Source organism: Diabrotica virgifera, chromosome 10 (assembly GCF_917563875.1).
Source record: "Diabrotica virgifera virgifera chromosome 10, PGI_DIABVI_V3a".
Taxonomy (NCBI): domain Eukaryota; kingdom Metazoa; phylum Arthropoda; class Insecta; order Coleoptera; family Chrysomelidae; genus Diabrotica; species Diabrotica virgifera.
In genome coordinates this window covers 26,139,879-26,157,408 of record NC_065452.1, presented here as the reverse complement: position 1 = coordinate 26,157,408, position 17,530 = coordinate 26,139,879, and the positions used below count along the sequence as shown (strand labels likewise).

At 34.1% G+C, this 17,530-nt stretch overlaps 1 protein-coding gene across 5 annotated transcripts in view; it reads left to right on the top strand.

Moving 5' to 3' along the window:
• LOC114342253 (trithorax group protein osa) overlaps positions 1-17,530 on the top strand; it is a 449,443-nt gene that overhangs the window by 338,311 nt on the left and 93,602 nt on the right. For all 5 annotated transcript variants that reach the window (XM_050663326.1, XM_050663324.1, XM_050663325.1 and 2 more), the window contains exons 3-5: positions 6,881-7,010; positions 8,500-9,405; positions 11,706-11,890. In XM_050663326.1, coding sequence (XP_050519283.1) covers positions 6,881-7,010; positions 8,500-9,405; positions 11,706-11,890 — 1,221 coding nt within the window. The remainder of the gene's footprint in view (positions 1-6,880; positions 7,011-8,499; positions 9,406-11,705; positions 11,891-17,530) is intronic.

Here is a 17,530-nt window from a genome sequence, read left to right as displayed (position 1 = left end):
CGTGTTCTCTGACGTGCGTTCAATTTTGGCCCTGTGTTAGCTTGTCTGGGAGTCAAAGTGATAGCCTTAAGTCTTCTCCTAACTATCCACTGAGCTACGGTGACACCTCGAACATTCCTCAATGATTGTTGAAGCTCAACTATTGTCGCTTGCCGATTCCACAAGTCATTTAGGACAATGAATCGATCATCCTTCTCTGTCATTACACGTCGCCAACCCGAACCTGGTCATCGACTGTAGCTACCGGTCTCCTGGTATCGACGGTAACCCTTGAGACTGCAGACTGCGTCTTAAGGAGGCGACGGGCGACAGTCCTCTGGCTATAATCCTCTCCTAATTATGCAATTACCTGGGCCATCGTTACTGGTGAAGTATCCATTTGTAAAATATTCACTTACTCCACTTCGAAGTGCATAATATAGATCAACGTTTGAAAAGTGACTGAGACGACCAGCGGTAAATTCATAGAGGTCTACATTGCGTAGAACATTCCCGTTACAATGTTTGCTGCATTCTCTAAGCGTCTAAGCCATACAGAGGTAGGAAAATTATACAACACGTTGCCAATTAGCACAAAACAATTATGTTTTGAAAGCTCTATAATAGACAATATTTTTTTGCGTTAGTTGTTTTAATTCAAAGAACGCAACATGAAATTACTAAGTATAAACGACAATTCATTGAGTGAGTCAACTTTTTTGCTCGCAAGTGTATTTGTTAGGTATATGTACCTAGATTACGACTGTCTTCCAGAATTTTGTTTTTCACATTATCAAAAGCTTGTTTAAAGTCTATATACATACTATATAGTTCGATGTCGTATTCATAAGCTTTTCTTGAATCGTTCTTACAGCAACTGCATGGATAAGTTTTTAATTAGGACATCTTTTATGGCTCCAATTTCATTCAAACACCATTGTTCTCGGGTAGTTCTTAGAGATTGTCGTCTTAATCCCCAATAGAGCAGTTTTGTAACTTCCACCACAATTTTTTGGAAAGGAAGGTGCATATATGTGAAAAGCCATCAGAAACATATTAAATAATTTCAATTATTATGGTGATACTTTATAGACTTTAAAATAATTCTCCCGAATAAATAATTTGTATCTAGAGTCTAGGTCTAGAGTAAAGAATATTGATTGCAGACGCTTTAAAATTAAAGCTTGTTCTAATTTTTGAGACTATTAAAATGTGGGAATTTGACTGTAACCAAATCCACATTAACACCACCATAACATTTCAGATTTATTCCGCAATAATTAACTGAACAATTAACTATTAAATTTGATGTTTGTGTAAAGCAAATGTGGCAACACAAACCGGCATTAACACGATTTTATTAACAGCCCCTCGTATTACATTTTTTATATTTCATTAGATCGCGGTAGTGACGACCTCATTTACCGTTATTTTTTAAGGTGATTCTTTTGAAAAAGGATAGGCCTACCTATTGTCTGATATTTTCTTCACTTCACCCATTCGTCAGTTATGTACATAAACAGTTTTCAAAGTTTTCACAAAGTAAAATTAAAACGAAAATACTGCGAGTACCGCAAGCTAATTTATGGATTTGTTATTTAATTTTTTAAATTTAAAAAAATTGTTCAATATTGAGTGACTTATCCAAACAACTATAATTGGTTCAATCACTTGAATTATAAAAGTAAGAAATCGCTAATCTTCCAAAGAAGTAGAGTAAAATCTCACTACTAAACTCAGCCAAAACGTGTTAATGGGCTATCTTAGTGTAAAAGTACGAAATTCATATACTTTTTTGGAAATTTCTAAAATAACTGGACCAATTGTTTTGAAAATTTGCATGAGCATTTACTATAAAAAGAAGTACACGTGAAAATATTTTCATAAAAAAAATATTGAAAATTAAACGATTTATGCGCCATCTGCTGGCACCGTGAACAAATAAAAAACAGCTCCACTGCTGCAGTGATTGGCACTAATCGAGATCCTAAAACATAAAATTTCAAAGTTATTATTGAAATATAAGTTACTTTCTATACCATCAACTAGGGAGTTTTTTGATTGGATAAAAATTGTCAATTTGGCTGTTTGAAACTGAGAATGTTTTAGTTAATTTTAAAAAAAATTTCAACACTTCGTCATTTTTCCAAATTTTAATATTTTTCAAAAATGCTAGCTGATGGTATAGGAAATAATTTATATTTCAATAATCACTTTGAAATTTTATGTTTCAGGATCTCTCTTAGTCCCAATCACTGCAGCAGTGGAGCTGTTTTTTTTCAGGTCCTAGGGTCCTAGAAGATGGCGCATAAATCGTTTAATTTTCAATATTTCTTTATGAAAATTGTTTTACATGTACACATGTTTTTTATAGTAATTGCTCATGCATATTTTCAAAACAATTGGTACAGTACTTTTTATTTTAGAAATTCCCAAAAAGTATATGAATTTCGTACTTTCACACTAGAATATCCTAGGGGTGCTGTAATATTATTCGGTAAGGTTATTTGGGGTGGGGATGGCACATCACGTCACATACCTGTTAAATGTTTTTTTAATTTCCGCATCTTGGCCATCTTGGCATGGTAAATATTGGTCATTAACAGATTACATGTTGCATCGGCAATAAAAAACTGTGACAAAAGATTCTAAAATATACGGGTGGTCTCATTTAAAAATACGCATATTATCCGTATATCTCAGAAACTGAACATTTGGTAACGGCGGAAATATAACATTTTAAGACTTTGTACATATGCAGGCGGTTAACGCCACGATCACACCACGATTAGCCGACGTTAACCGCTAACCGCCGCAGTTTTACGACGTTGAGCGGTTGTATGCGCACGATACCATTTGTTACTTAGCGCTCGTACATATGAGGGCGGTTTGCCAACGTTGACGTCGCGGTTTACCTGAAAAACCCAAACGCCGCGGTTCAAGTTACCAATGAACAAATGCAACCGCAACGTATCGTACACATGAACCGCTCAACGTCGTCAAACCGCGGCGGTTGTAAGTTACTAGGAGAGGAATGGAACCGCCAGTCAAACGCTGTCAAATCGTCCTCATATGTTCGACCATTAGGAACTTGAAACGCGGCGTTTGAGTTTTACAGGTAAAACGCGGCGTAACCGCCTGCGTGTGTACAAAGCCTAAATCGCTGGTCCATCTTAAAAAGAAATCCGACGGAACGTTAGCGCGGCAGGCCGAGTGAAATAGAAAAATGTACCAGAAAAACTGAAGACGGGATTCAACGCAACGTGGAATGGCGAAATTTCTCTCAAAATGTGTTATTTATGATCCTTAAGCTAATACCAAACTCTAATTTATGGCCTCTGTACCCTATTTTTATTGTGCTGGAGGAGCAATTGTCCGTAAAATGACACGGTTCAAAAATATTTAACATATAGGTGCTCAAGCGTCCCTCTTTCGACTGAGCTAGGGAGCTGTTACGATAAGTGCCGTGGTAATTTTACTATGTAGTGGTCAACTACATTGTGATAAGATTTTTATCATTGTATGAATTAGCCAATTTAATAAAATTTCTACCGCCCACAGTGGCGCTGTTCCTTGATATTCTTGTGGACATGATGGTCCGACTGATTTTATCATAAAAGTAAATATTTATTAATTTTACAGTACTTTGGGGTGCAAACTGTTCTCTCTTTCCTTTTCAATATTATTATATTTTCTATCTCTCTTTGTCGACGTTTAAATCGGTAAACCGCTTCAACACGTTCTTCAACGCGTCGTTGGAATTGGGCTTTACATAACCAACATTGGGGTGTATGTTTACGTACTTTATGCTCGCATTGTATATAAAGTTTTAACCACAAAAAGATGTAACTAGATATAGACGTAGATATATAAAACGAAGAATAACAACAATTTTTTTAAAAAGCGAAAAGTTCCTTTGTAAATGTCATCTTAGTGTAGCATAATATAGATAAAGAATGAAGTATTTGAAAGTGGAATTGAAACATAAGAATTGGAAATGTGGATGTGCTTACGAAAAAATACTTAAGCATTGAGAGTTATTAAAACAAAACACTGCACCTGATTCGAAAAGGAAAAATAAAAGAACTAACTTGTTGTAAGAAAATAACTTTCATGGTTGAAAACTCGAAAATCTGCATTGAATAAATTCGAGATTAATTCGAAAATTACATGGCACATACAGGGTGAGTCGTGAGGAACTGTACATACTCCTACCTCGTATAGAGGATCCTATGGGAAATAACAAATGACCATTAAAAAGTGTCTGCTCCCCTTTTTTAATAATATACAGGGCGAGTTTCACATTTTGACAGAAATTTATGTTCGTCATAATTTTTGAACGGTCAGATCGATGTGTCTCTTATTTTTGTCAATCGTTACACTATTACCACCTAATCAACTGATTTATACAAACTAGAAAAAACTCAGGTCCGGCTTTAAAAAATTAGTTCATTTGGGTCTTAGAAAAAATTTCACCCTGTATATGCTTTTTAAAAACTATAATATGAATTTTACAAATTAGACAAATAGGCAATTAAAATGGCATATTTATTTTTTTCCCCACACGATTACTTAATTTTTTATAAAAAAATCAAATTTGACTATGAATTAAAAGTTTGGTAAAGTAAACCATAGATTTAAAAAAATAACTTATTACAAAAATTATTTTATTAACAAATATTTGATTTATGTTACCACCCAATCAACTGATTTATTCAAACTAGAAAAAATCAGGTCCGGCTTTAAAAAATTAGTTCGTTTGGATCTTAGAAAAAATTTACCCTGTATACGCTTTTTGAAAACTCTAATATGAATTTTACAAATTAGACAAATAGACAATTAAAATGGCATATTTATTTTTTTCCCCACATGATTACTTATTTTTTTTATAAAAAAATCAAATTTGACTATGAATAATAATTAAAAGTTTGGTAAAGTGAACCATAGATTTAAAAAAATTTACTTTTATTACAAAAATTAATTTTTTTTTAACAAATATTTAATTCATGTTACCACCCAATCAACTGATTTATTCAAACTAGAAAAAAAATCAGGCCTGGATATAAAAAATTATTTCGTTTTGGTCTTAGAAAAAATTTCACCCTGTATACGCTTTTTAAAAACTCTAATATGAATTTTACAATTTAGACAAATAGGCAATTAAAATGGCATATTTATTTTTCCCCACACGATTACTTAATTTTTTATTAAAAAATCAAATTTGTCAAAATCGGAATTTTAACCTAAAAATGAAAAAAAAGATGAAATCACGGTTTAATTCGCTACAACGTTCCATTTAAAAAAATTTTTTTGAAATTTTTACAGCACATATCTCTTACCATTGTGAAGACTATGAAAATTATTGTTGTAGACTTTCAGTCTTCTTCTCGTAAAAGTTATGAATTTTTAAAAATAAAAGGTGCAGCTTCGTGAATAATTGCAAAGTTAAATCGCAAAAATTAAGTGAAAAAATTTAAAATTTATCTATTTGATCACGTCTATGTTAAAGTCTATGAGTCCCAAGAGAAGTGTTATGGGGAGTTTTAGATCTAGACGTATTATAGAAAAAAAAAGGTGAAACTTTTAATTTTAAGAAAAACGTTGTTTAATTTTTTTTATTTTTATGGTAAAATTGCGATTTGACAAATTTGATTTTTTAATAAAAAATTAAGTAATCGTGTGGGGAAAAAATAAATATGCCATTTTAATTGCCTATTTGTCTAATTTGTAAAATTCATATTAGAGTTTTCAAAAAGCGTATACAGGGTGAAATTTTTTCTAAGACCCAAACGAACTAATTTTTTAAAGCCGGACCTGATTTTTTTCTAGTTTGAATAAATCAGTTGATTGGGTGGTAACATAAATCAAATATTTGTTTAAGAAAATTAATTTTTGTAATATAAGTTAATTTTTTTTAAATCTATGGTTCACTTTACCAAATCTTTAATTCGTAGTCAAATTTGATTTTTTTATAAAAAATTAAGTAATCGTGTGGGGAAAAAATAAATATGCCATTTTAATTGCCTATTTGTCTAATTTGTAAAATGAATATTAGAGTTTTCAAAAAGCGTACACAGGGTGAAATTTTTTCTAAGACTCAAACGAACTAATTTTTTAAAGCCGGACCTGATTTTTTTCTAGTCTGAATAAATCAGTTGATTAGGTGGTAATAGTGTAACGATTGACCAAAATAAGAGACACATCGATCTGACCGTTCAAAAATTATGACGAATATAAATTTCTATCAAAATGCGAAACTCGCCCTGTATATTATTAAACAATGGGAGCAGACACTTTTTAAAGGTCATTTGTTATTCCCCATATTGGCCTCTATACGAGGTAGGAGTATGTACAGTTCCTCATGACTCACCCTGTATAGAACAAATTCCCTTAAGTATTTTATAAACACGTTTGTTTTAAGTCATGGTTTTCTAAAACCCGTCTATTAATTTCTGTTAGGCTACGGCCAGACAAGCGACAATTTACGGCGCTGTAATAGCAATAACATGAAGTGCGAAAATGGGTCCCGCGGTGAGTGTAGTGGATGGCCAGACTGAGCTGTAAAATATCGCGCAGCCACATCGAACGGGCCCATCTTTGGCGTCGTGTCGCAGACGAATGGACCTGGGTCCAAACTTGTAGCTCATCTAGTCACAACAACGACCAAAACACTGTATTTACATCTCGCCACACGCCGTAATTTATATTCCCGTCTGGCCATGCTTTTTACTGCAGCTACTGTCGCTTCATTTTACTGCACTTACAGCGCCGTAAATTATCGCTTGTCTGGCCTTAGCCTGAGTGCCAAATAATAATGTATAGATCTTCCCAGCCTACATATATCTTAACAGTATATATTTTTGTTGCGTCCAAGTATCTAATCCGTTATTTTTTATTACAGGATTTAAGTGGGGGTAACAGCAATGACAGCTCTGGTGGCCCAGCACCGGGTACACCAAACTCACAGGGTATGAGGCCGACCCCGTCTCCAACTGGATCAACAGGCTCGAGGTCTATGTCACCCGCAGTAGGTGAGTAGTATTTATTTACTAACACATAATATGTGTTTATTACAGGAAAACTTTTTCCTTGTGGATTTTTACATATTATGTAATTTATTTACGATTTTTTTATTTAAAAAATGATTGATCCATATTAGTAGCTAGACAGCCTAGCCTACCTCATTGAATTCTTTAATACCAGAGAAGATCTAAATCTAGCGGAAACTCCAGAGATAATTGCAACAAATAGAATCCTTATCATAGAAGAAAACGACCAAGCATTAGAGAATCTCAAAAACTGATGTCGCTAGGTCTGAATAAAATTCTAAGCAGACTAGACTGTTAATCATGGAAATATACTAATTGAATAACTAAAGTTGTGCTCACTGCGGAGAGCAATGGATTGTATCCTTGCTCCGACCCCTTGCTCCCCGGTATTTATATTCGTTATATTCGTGAATTCTTGCATTTAAAGTAAATACATTATTTTAAATACGAGAATTCACGAATATAAATACCAGGGAGCAAGGGTCGGAGCGAGGATACAATCCATTGCTCTCCGTAGTGAGCAAACCCTAAGAGTAATCATACAAAAAAATTATATGCCACACAAAACAGTTAACAAGTCTGATTTTACGCACTACTGGAACTTTTAAAGTGCTTGACACTCAGACGAATTCCATCCAGAACAAGGTGTCAGACAAGGATGTATACTGTCTCAACAAATATTTAACATAATATATGGAGATGAGAAGAGCTCTTGAAGGATGGGAAAAAGGCATCTCAGTGGCCGAAAAATAAACAACCTACGTTTTGCAGATGACGCAGCCCTTCTTGCAAATAGTCAAGAAGAGTTAATTGACCTCATACAACTGGTTGAGAACGAAAGTCAAATATTTAGTCGCCAGTTAAACATATCAAAGACAAAGATCGTGATAGTGAATAGACTACATAACAACCATCCACACATAATCACGATTGGTAGGTTTGAGGTTGTGAGCTCATATTTATATCTGAGATGATTGATCACAACCTTACAGAAAAAAATAAAATGTAGATGTGGAAGGACTCTTAAATTTCACAAACTCTAAAAATGAGGTTGATGAGCTGCTTAATATTCCTAATACTGATTTACGGATGTGAATCTTGGACCCTAACACAAGCGGAAAGAAGAAAGATAGAACTCACCAACTCCCACTCCCAACAGAAATATTGACAGAACTTACGACCAGCGTAGACTTCAACGAACGAGAAAAGAACGAACTCTTTCTGACAATTAAGGAGAAGTTGTAGTACCTTAGTGATATTAAAGACGCTGAGCCCTATTATTCCTTGTCTGAAGGGTTGAGAAGACGTCAACAGAAACAGAACGCAGTGCCCTGTATAACGATAGTCGATTAGATTGTAAATCTGCTTAAGAAGGCGACGTCATGAGAAGAAGAAACCAGAATTAATATTTTATGTGCACGTGTATTTGCGTTTTTTAAATTTAATATCGAGTCGTATCATTTTGTTTCAGGCCAAAACATTCCACCAATGCCACCACGGCCTTCAAGTGGACAGTCCGACGGCAACGGACCTAGTCGAATAAGTCATTCTCCAATGGTAACTCAGGGCAGCTATCCGACTTCGCACTCGAGTCCACATCCAAGCCATGGTTATAAAGGTCACCCCAGTATGGTAGTATCTGGTTCTGGTAACCAACAAATGCCTCTGTATCAACCAAACCAATACCCTCAAACTGGCTATCCTCCACGGCCTCCTAGTAATATTCAATATCCCGGTCAAGGGTACGGTCCACCAACTTCCCAAACCCCGCCGAACAATATGCCTCCACAGCAGTTTCCTGGAAGATCCGCACCTAACCATATGCAGAACTCACAATTTCCACCATACCAGCAATCGTGGCAGTCCTCAATGTCTACCAGCTCAAAAGGCAACGGGCCAAATACGACGACGCAAGCGCCAGCGTCACAATCTCCTGGATCAACGCCACGACCACCGCACTACCTCAAACACCATCTTCAGCATAAAATGGGTTTTCAAAACGTTCCAGGTCCCACAACACCAAGCGCTAGTCCTCCTCAAAACTATCACATGGGTCCTCCATCTGGTCACCACCATTCTGGCATGGGTCCTCCGCCTTCAATGGGACCTCCGAATATGCCTCCTGGTAGTAACCTTCTTCCCAATAACCATCCCCATGAGGGTCCCATGCCTCCTCCAAGTTCAACGCCAAATTCTCACACGCAAATGGTTTCTGATATGATGGATAACGGAATAACAACTACAGCACAGGGTGGACTCAATACTCACGTGACTACCGCGTCGGGAGGTTCTGTCACGTCTGTTGTAACGACCGGACCTGATGGTACTCCCATCGATGAAGGTTCACAGCAGTCCACATTGTCAAACGCATCTGCTGGTAAGTATTTCCACGTCTAGTATGACTTCAATTTTCTAATGAAATTTCTTCTTGTTCGTTGTTTCTAATTACCAATACCTTATGTTTTCTAAATCGTCGAAATGGAGCTCTTTCTTCTTTTTATGCTTTCTTATCTCTTGTTATTGGCTTATTTCTTTCATATATTATTCTTTTTCTGTCAATTTGCGTAATCCGATATCGCCATTTCTTTTGTGCATTCCTTTGCATTTTTGTCAGCTTTTGGAATTATCTTTCAAGTCTGTCACTGAATTAAATCGTGTATTTACTATCTCAGCGACTACTTTTGTTTATCTCTCTAGTTTTTCCAATTACTTATACTTTGTACAATCTATTTTCATTTACTATCGTTTTGTTTTTGTGTTTTCCATTTTCAATTTCATATTTTTTTCCAAAAATTCACCAGTGTTTGCCTTTCTTTTTTTACTTCAGAGGAGTACTGTCTTAACGAGACAGTTCGTAACCCCACAATTCGTAACGCGGTAAATTCGTAACGGCGACAATTCGTAACCGCGACACTTCGAACATCGATAGTTCGTAACTATAACTATTCGTAACGGTATAATTCGTAACGTCAAAATTGAATTATTTTGTTTATTTTTGATAAAGTGGAAACCAACTTTTTTAAACGCTTTTCTTTACTTCAATAGTTTGCATCAAATCTTTAGACGTTAATTTGACTGACTTTTCTTCATTGCAAATGAATGAAAATTTTCATACATATGCATTCGCAGGAACAATACACGAATAGTCAATAAAAAAAATTTATGTTTATTAATTGTTTAAATAAAAAAAACTATTTTAATGGAAAATGCTTAAATTCTCTTGTTTTTTTACAATGTAGAAACTTGAAACTTTTACGGATTGTAGCTAATGATATGAACTATACATAATTTCACTTTTTACGTTAATTGTTTAGGTTATGCTTCATAAATAAACAATAAGTTTCAAATTTTGAACGCTCATATATTTGTTTCTATATAAATCGGCGTTTATTCGTGTCAAATTTCAATACGATACGAAACAAAACTTCAACCAAAACTCGAATTAAAAAATTCGTGTCTTTATCGTAGTCTTAGAAAAACCACCGGTAGAGACGTTTTGTGCTACAATTAACATTAGAATTCGTTTTGTCGTATTAATTAATTAAACGCTTTTCTTTAGTTCAATCGTTTGGGTCAAATCTTTGGACGTTAATTTGACTGCCTTTTCTTCAATGCAAATGACTAAAAATTTGCAGACATGCATTCGCGGGAACAATACACGAATAGTCAATCAAAAAAAATTTTTGTTTATTAAGTGTTTAAATAAAAAAACGATTTTAACGGAAAATGCTTAAATTCTCTTGTTTTTTACAATGAAGAAACTTGAAACTTTTACAGATTGTAGCTAATTATATGAACTATACAAAATTTCACTTTTTACGTTAATTGTTTACGTTATGCTTCATAAATAAACAATAAAGTTTCAATTTTTTTGCTGATTCCAACTACTTTTCATGTTTGTACATCATATGTTTTATACATATTTTAATAAACATGACGATATATTTTAATGTTTAAAAAGTGTAAGACTAAAAAGTAAAAAATAAAAAAATATGAAAAAAATATTTTTAAGAAACGCTTTTCTTTAGTTACGAGTGACTAAAATTAAACATATTATAAAAGAATCAACTAAAAAGCAAAAAATAAAAAAAATTTAAAAAATGTAACACATTCGTTAAAGAAAAGCGTGGTGCGAAAACCGTTTATTCAATTTTTTCAATTTTTTTTACAGTTGCAATTGAAATCACGTTTATCAGTTTAACGAATCAGCATCAGGATAAATTTTTAACAACTTTAATATTTCGTGGAGAAATGTATTTTGAAAAGTGTGTCTTAAAATAAATATAATCTACCTGTAACAGTAGTTTTATTACTCTACCTACAGTGATAATTCAGGATAAAAAATTTAAAAAATATTCTTTAGTTGTCATATTTACAAAAATATATACCAAAATATGTGTGAAATATATTTAAAAAGAAGTGGTCTTAAAAAAGTAGTTACTATTACTTTTAGTGTAGAAAAGTGCAAAATACATTGTATACAGTAATGCTAAATTTGCTACAAAAGACTAATTGTTGGTGTTACGAATTATACCGTTATGGATTGTCCGTTACCATTTGTGGGGTTAGGAACTGTCTCGTTAAAAAATATCACGGAACAGAGTACTGTAAATCATCTGCATATTTATGTTAATATGATTGTTTTCTATATGAGACTATATTTTAATATTTTTTCAGCATCAGGCGAAGATCCGCAATGTACGACGCCGAAAGCTTCTCGGAAAAACGACATGAGCCTCTATAGCCATCCAACGACACCTCAAAATACTGTCCCTTCACCTGGTGCAGCAAGTATAAACTCAATGCACGAAGAATACGGAGAACTCGGCAGTCCGAGTTGGCCAAGAACTCCCGCAAGCCCGGTGAGTGTTGTTTGGAAAACTTCTCATTGGCTTTGTTTTTTTTTTACCAAGTATTAAGTGTAGTTGTGATTGCACAGCACTGTAATCAAGCCATACCATGTTCTGTCTGTGTTTGGTTTGTTAGCCAGGTATTTTTAAATTCGACATACTTGCGTATCCATTCATGTACTGTTCTGAAAGATACATAGTCCAGAGCGCATCTGTAAAAATATGAGTACATTTTGACGTTAAGAGGTGACTCATATTTTTTTGCAGAAATTGCTTGGAAATAACTCATATAACAATAATTGAGTTCTCCTCGCACTCAAAAAGGTCCGGAGCATTGTTTAAATAATCAAAATGTCAAAAAATGAAGAAAAAATTCGATTTTTTTCTTCGTTTTTTGATTATAACTTTCTAAGTATTCATTTCCGAGAAAAGTTGCACTAACATAAAAGTTGCGTAATTAAATTTCCTACAAGATATGATGGGTTAAAAATTTTAAAAATTGTCACCCTTGTTGCAAAATAGCAATGCGAAAGAACCATAAAAAAGTATTCGCATTTTACTTTTTTCAACCTTTTGTGCTACACTTAGGACCTTCTATTTCACCCAGAAAAACTTTATGATATAATAAAACAATACTATAAATTTCATTCAGATCGGTTCAATAGATTTTGCAAAATAATTTTTACAATCCAGCTTTCGCAAAAAAAAATTCAATTTTTCAAAACTTTGCAGGACGGAAAATAAAGCAGACAGCAAGTTGAATTTTTTTTACATATAAAAGAACACTACGTTTCATTTGCAATTTGCAAAATTTAAATTGGTCAATAAGCATGGCATTAGGAATTTTTTTATATATAAGTAGTGGGGTTCCTGCGGTCTCCTCCGCATCCCACATTTCGCTCGCCATCGTTTTCTCTCCACCCATTCGTTTTCGTCAATAGCTCTATCTGCCATAGACTGTTCTATGCCTTTCTTCCATGTTTCTGTAGGCCTTCCTCTTCTTCTTCTATTTATGGGTGTGTAATTTAATGCTCTTTTTAGCCATCTTTCCTCTGACATCCTCGTAACATGACCATACCATAGCAATTTATTTGTTTCTATATGGTCAACCGTGGAATATAAACTCTTTGTTCGTCGTCTTATTTCCTCATTTGGTACATGTTCTAATCTAGATACTCTGCATGCTCTACGTAAGTAATCAATTTCCGCTACTTCTATATTTTTTCTTTCTTTCCTGTGAGTTGCCAACACTGCTCCATAAGTTATAATAGGTTCCACAAATGTTCTGTAGATTGTTAACTTTGTGTTCAGCTTCACCTTGTTAGACCATAGTAGACCATTTAAAATACGGGTTGCTTTCCTTCCTTGCTGTATCCTATGCAGTATGTCTCTTTTTGTAGTTCCTTCTTCTGATATTATGCTTCCTAAATATCTATATTCCTTACATTTCCTTATATTTCTTAACTCTAATTCCGGATCTTCGGTTTCCTCTCCTTATTCTTAAATATTCCGTTTTCTCCATGTTCATACATAGGCCCCATTTTTCATATTCGATCTGTAACTTTCTTAGCATATAATCCATATCATGTTCATCGTTGGCAAGAATTACTTGGTCATCAGCAAAAAACAAAGTTGTTTTCTTCAATCATTATTCCCATCCCACCAACTGTTTTCCTCCATTGCTCCAGAGCTTTCTGGATGTATATTTTAAATAGTGTTGGCGATAAGCAGCACCCTTGCCTTAAACCTTTTGTAACAGGGAATAGTTTCGACATAGATTTTCCCTGTTTAATACAACTTTTCGGATTTTGATACATATTTTGAATTGCTCGCACATATGCTTCGCTTATGCCTATCGTGGTCAAAATTTCAAAGAGTTTCTTTAAAGGGACCGTGTCATAGGCTTTTTCCAGATCAATAAATGTTAGGTGAGTAGACAGATTCCTTGCTCTTCTTTTCTCTATTATTTGTTGCATCACGAATATGTTATCTGCGCACGATCTACCGGCGCGAAAACCACTTTGTTCTTCTGAATTTCCAATTCCACCCTTTTCTTTAATACTCGGCCATACAACCTCCCCATTGCACTGGTTATACTTATACCTTTGTAGTTTTTGCACAACGTTTTGTCTCCTTTTTTGTAAATCAAGCTAATGTATGCACAATTCCAGTTTATTATTTTGCAAAATATATTGAACTGATCTTAATAAAATCTACAGTATTGTTTTTTTATATCATACAGTTTTTCTGGGTGAAATATGAAGGTCCTAAGTGTGGCACAAAAGGTTGAAAACAGTAAAATGCGAATACTTGTTTTTTTATGTTTTTTTTTTTCGCAACTATTGCTATTTTGCAACAAGGGTGACAATTTTTAAAAATATTAACTTGTCCTATCTTGTAGGAAATTTAATTACGCAACTTTTATGTCAGTGCAACTTTTCTCGGAAATGAATACTTTTAAAGTTATAATCAAAAAACGAAGAAAAAAGTCGAATTTTTTCTTCATTTTTTGATTGATTTTGATTTGATTTTGATTATTTAAACAATATTCCGGACCTTTTTGAGTGTGAAAATAATGCAATTATTATTATATGAGTTATTTCCAAGTAATTACTACAAAAAAATATGAATCACCTCTCAACATCATCTCAAAACGGATGCGCCCTGGACTAACAGGGTCTCACTCATATCAGTAGCTTGAAGTTTTATGACCGGTTCACAGTTCCAATCTAGTAAATTCAGCGAGTTAATCCAGTCCAGTGCTGGACTGGATCATATCGTCCACATTATTCCAGTTATTCAAAAGCTGTAAGATCAGTAACACTATATTAACATTGCTTTCAAGAAAGAAGTTTAGAAATTGTTTTGTACAACTGTTCAATTATTAATGTTAGAAGTAACTGATGTAGTGGAAGAACTAAAGACCAAAAAACGGGTTTGGGTGAGAATGTAGATAAGCTAAAGAAATGAAAAAGTAGGCTCAACAATGCTTTTACAACAGCTGAAATTAGAAGATGCCTTTGAATAGAGACTGGCAATGAGAATGACAGCAGAAAATTTTGAGGAGTTGTTATCATTAATTTCAAACAATATTCAAGATAGTAGCGATACATTATTAAGATATGCCATATCTGCAAAAATAAAACTAGAAGAACTATATGCACCGGTATTTAGGCGTCAACGCCCTTCCGGTAGGGATCTATGGGGGAGTGTCACCGAGCCGCAAGCCCTTATTCCTTGCCGTACTGCTCCCTCATAGGCCGATTAGACGCCCGCATATTCCAGTGTAAGCTTCAGATTCATATTAGAATTTTATACTGACGCGTTAGCCTTTTTTGTTTTTCCATTTACCTGGCTGGGTGGAGCTTGAACTCAGATTGATCACGGCGAAGTGAAGTGCGTTCAGCCGCTAGTCCCACTGAGCTGTCCGATCGACTCTCTTTCCGTTTTATCTACTGGAAATAGTTACAGAAGCCTGGCATCTGTTTCGGTTGCCAAAATCATCGTATGTCGCAAATTATATCTGAAGTTTTATCAAGAAACAAACGAAAGAGTTTAAGTTAACTTCATTGTTCAGAATTAACTATAGAATTCAAAAAAAAAACAATGCGTGTTCAATTTTCAACATGTAGTCAAGCACTGGATTGGCCCTTCACACTATTCCAGTGTTGCTGGAATGACAAATATCGTCATTTCAGTCTTTATTGATCACTGAAATGGTACATTCCAGTGCAGGTTCACATTATTCCAGTGATATTTCACCGCTCGACTGGAATGCTTGACTGGAATGCTACTGGAATAATGTGAACCAGACGTATTCTTCTGTCGTCATTTTTTCTTGTGTTTGCCTCAAGGATTCTATAACTAGTTTATCCATTATTCAGGGTGTAACAAAACGATACGAAATAAAGTTAACCAGATATTCTGGGGTCAAAAATAGCTCGATTAAACATAGATTACCTTAGTATAAAAAGATACACAAAAAAAGTTGCAGGCCGTTGAAGTTACAAAATAATAGACAAAAAAGTAACGAAACCTCTGTACCAAAAAAATATGTGAGGTGTGATCCACAAACCTCAACAGTTTTTAGACCGGGCAGTATCGTCGCCCCCGCTAGCGAAATTATTCCGATTCGATTTTTTTGCACAAACTTACTCAAAAAGAGGTCCTTATAATATATCCACACGGTGCCGGGCGGTGCCGTGGTCGAAAAATTGTTTACACAATTTTTTTTAAACAAATTCACAAAAATAATTTTTTCATTTCGAACAAATTTTTTTTAGATAAATTGGCTTATTCTGAGCAAAAAAGGTTTCTTGTCATTTTTTTCTAAAATTGATTGTTGTCGAGTTATACGCGATTAAAAATATGAAAAATGCGAAAATGGCCATTTTCAAGGCTTAATAACTCGAATAAACATTATTATGAAATTCAAAAAGTGACCAAATCAAGTTTCAAACCCCTTCTTCAAGGTACTGAAGAGATCTTTGTCATTATTTTATTACAAAGCTATTATTTTTAATTATTAACAATTAGCGCTATAGTCCAGGATGTATCCGTCGTCCCCGTTAGTGAAATTATTCCGATTCCATTTTTTTGCAGAAACTTACCCAAAACGAGGTCCTTATAACATATCCACAGGGTGCCGGGAGGTGCCGTGGTCGAAAAATTGTTTAAACATTTTTTTTTAAACAAATTCACAAAAATATTTTTTTTATTGCGAACGATTTTTTTAGATAATTTGGGTTATTCTGAGCAAAAAAGGTCTCTTGTGATTTTTCTCTAAAATTGATTGTTGTCGAGTTATATGGCCATTTTCGCATTTTTCAAATTATAAATCGCGTATAATTCGACAACAGTCAATTTTAGAAAAAAATCACAAGAGACATTTTTTGCTCAGAATGTCCCAAATTATCTAAAAAAAATTGGTTCGAAGCGAAAAAATTCTTTTTGTGAATTTGTTTAAAAAAAATTGTTTAAACAATTTTTCGACCACGTCACCGCCCGGCACCCTGTGGATATGTTATAAGGACCTCGTTTTGAGTAAGTTTTTGCAAAAAAATGGAATCGGAATAATTTCACTAACGGGGGCGACGATAAATCCTGGACTATAGCGCTAATTGTTAATAATTAAAAATAACAGCTTTCTAATAAAATAATGACAAAAATCTCTTCAGGACCTTGAAGAAGGGATTTGAAACTTGATTTGGTGACTTTTTGAATTTCATAATAATAATGTTTAATCGAGTTATTAATGAAACTGGCCATTTTCGCATTTTTCAAATATTTAATCGCATATAACTCGACAACAATCAGTTTTAGAAAAAAAATGACAACCTTTTTTGCTCAGAATAAAAAAAATTGTTTAAACAATTTTTCGACCACGGCACCGCCCGGCACCCTGTGGATATGTTATAAGGACCTCTTTTTGAGTAAGTTTGTGCAACAAAATCGAATCGGAATAATTTCGCTAGCGGGGGCGACGATACTGCCCGGTCTATTTGTGTATATTGCGTCACATTTTAATTATGGTAAATTTAACTTAAAACAATGTTTTTAAAACTTTTTTCTTACTTTTTTTTTTGTTCTAAATGCCAGTTTTTATTGAGTTACATTATTTTTTCATTAGACTCCAGAATTTGTTATAAAGAA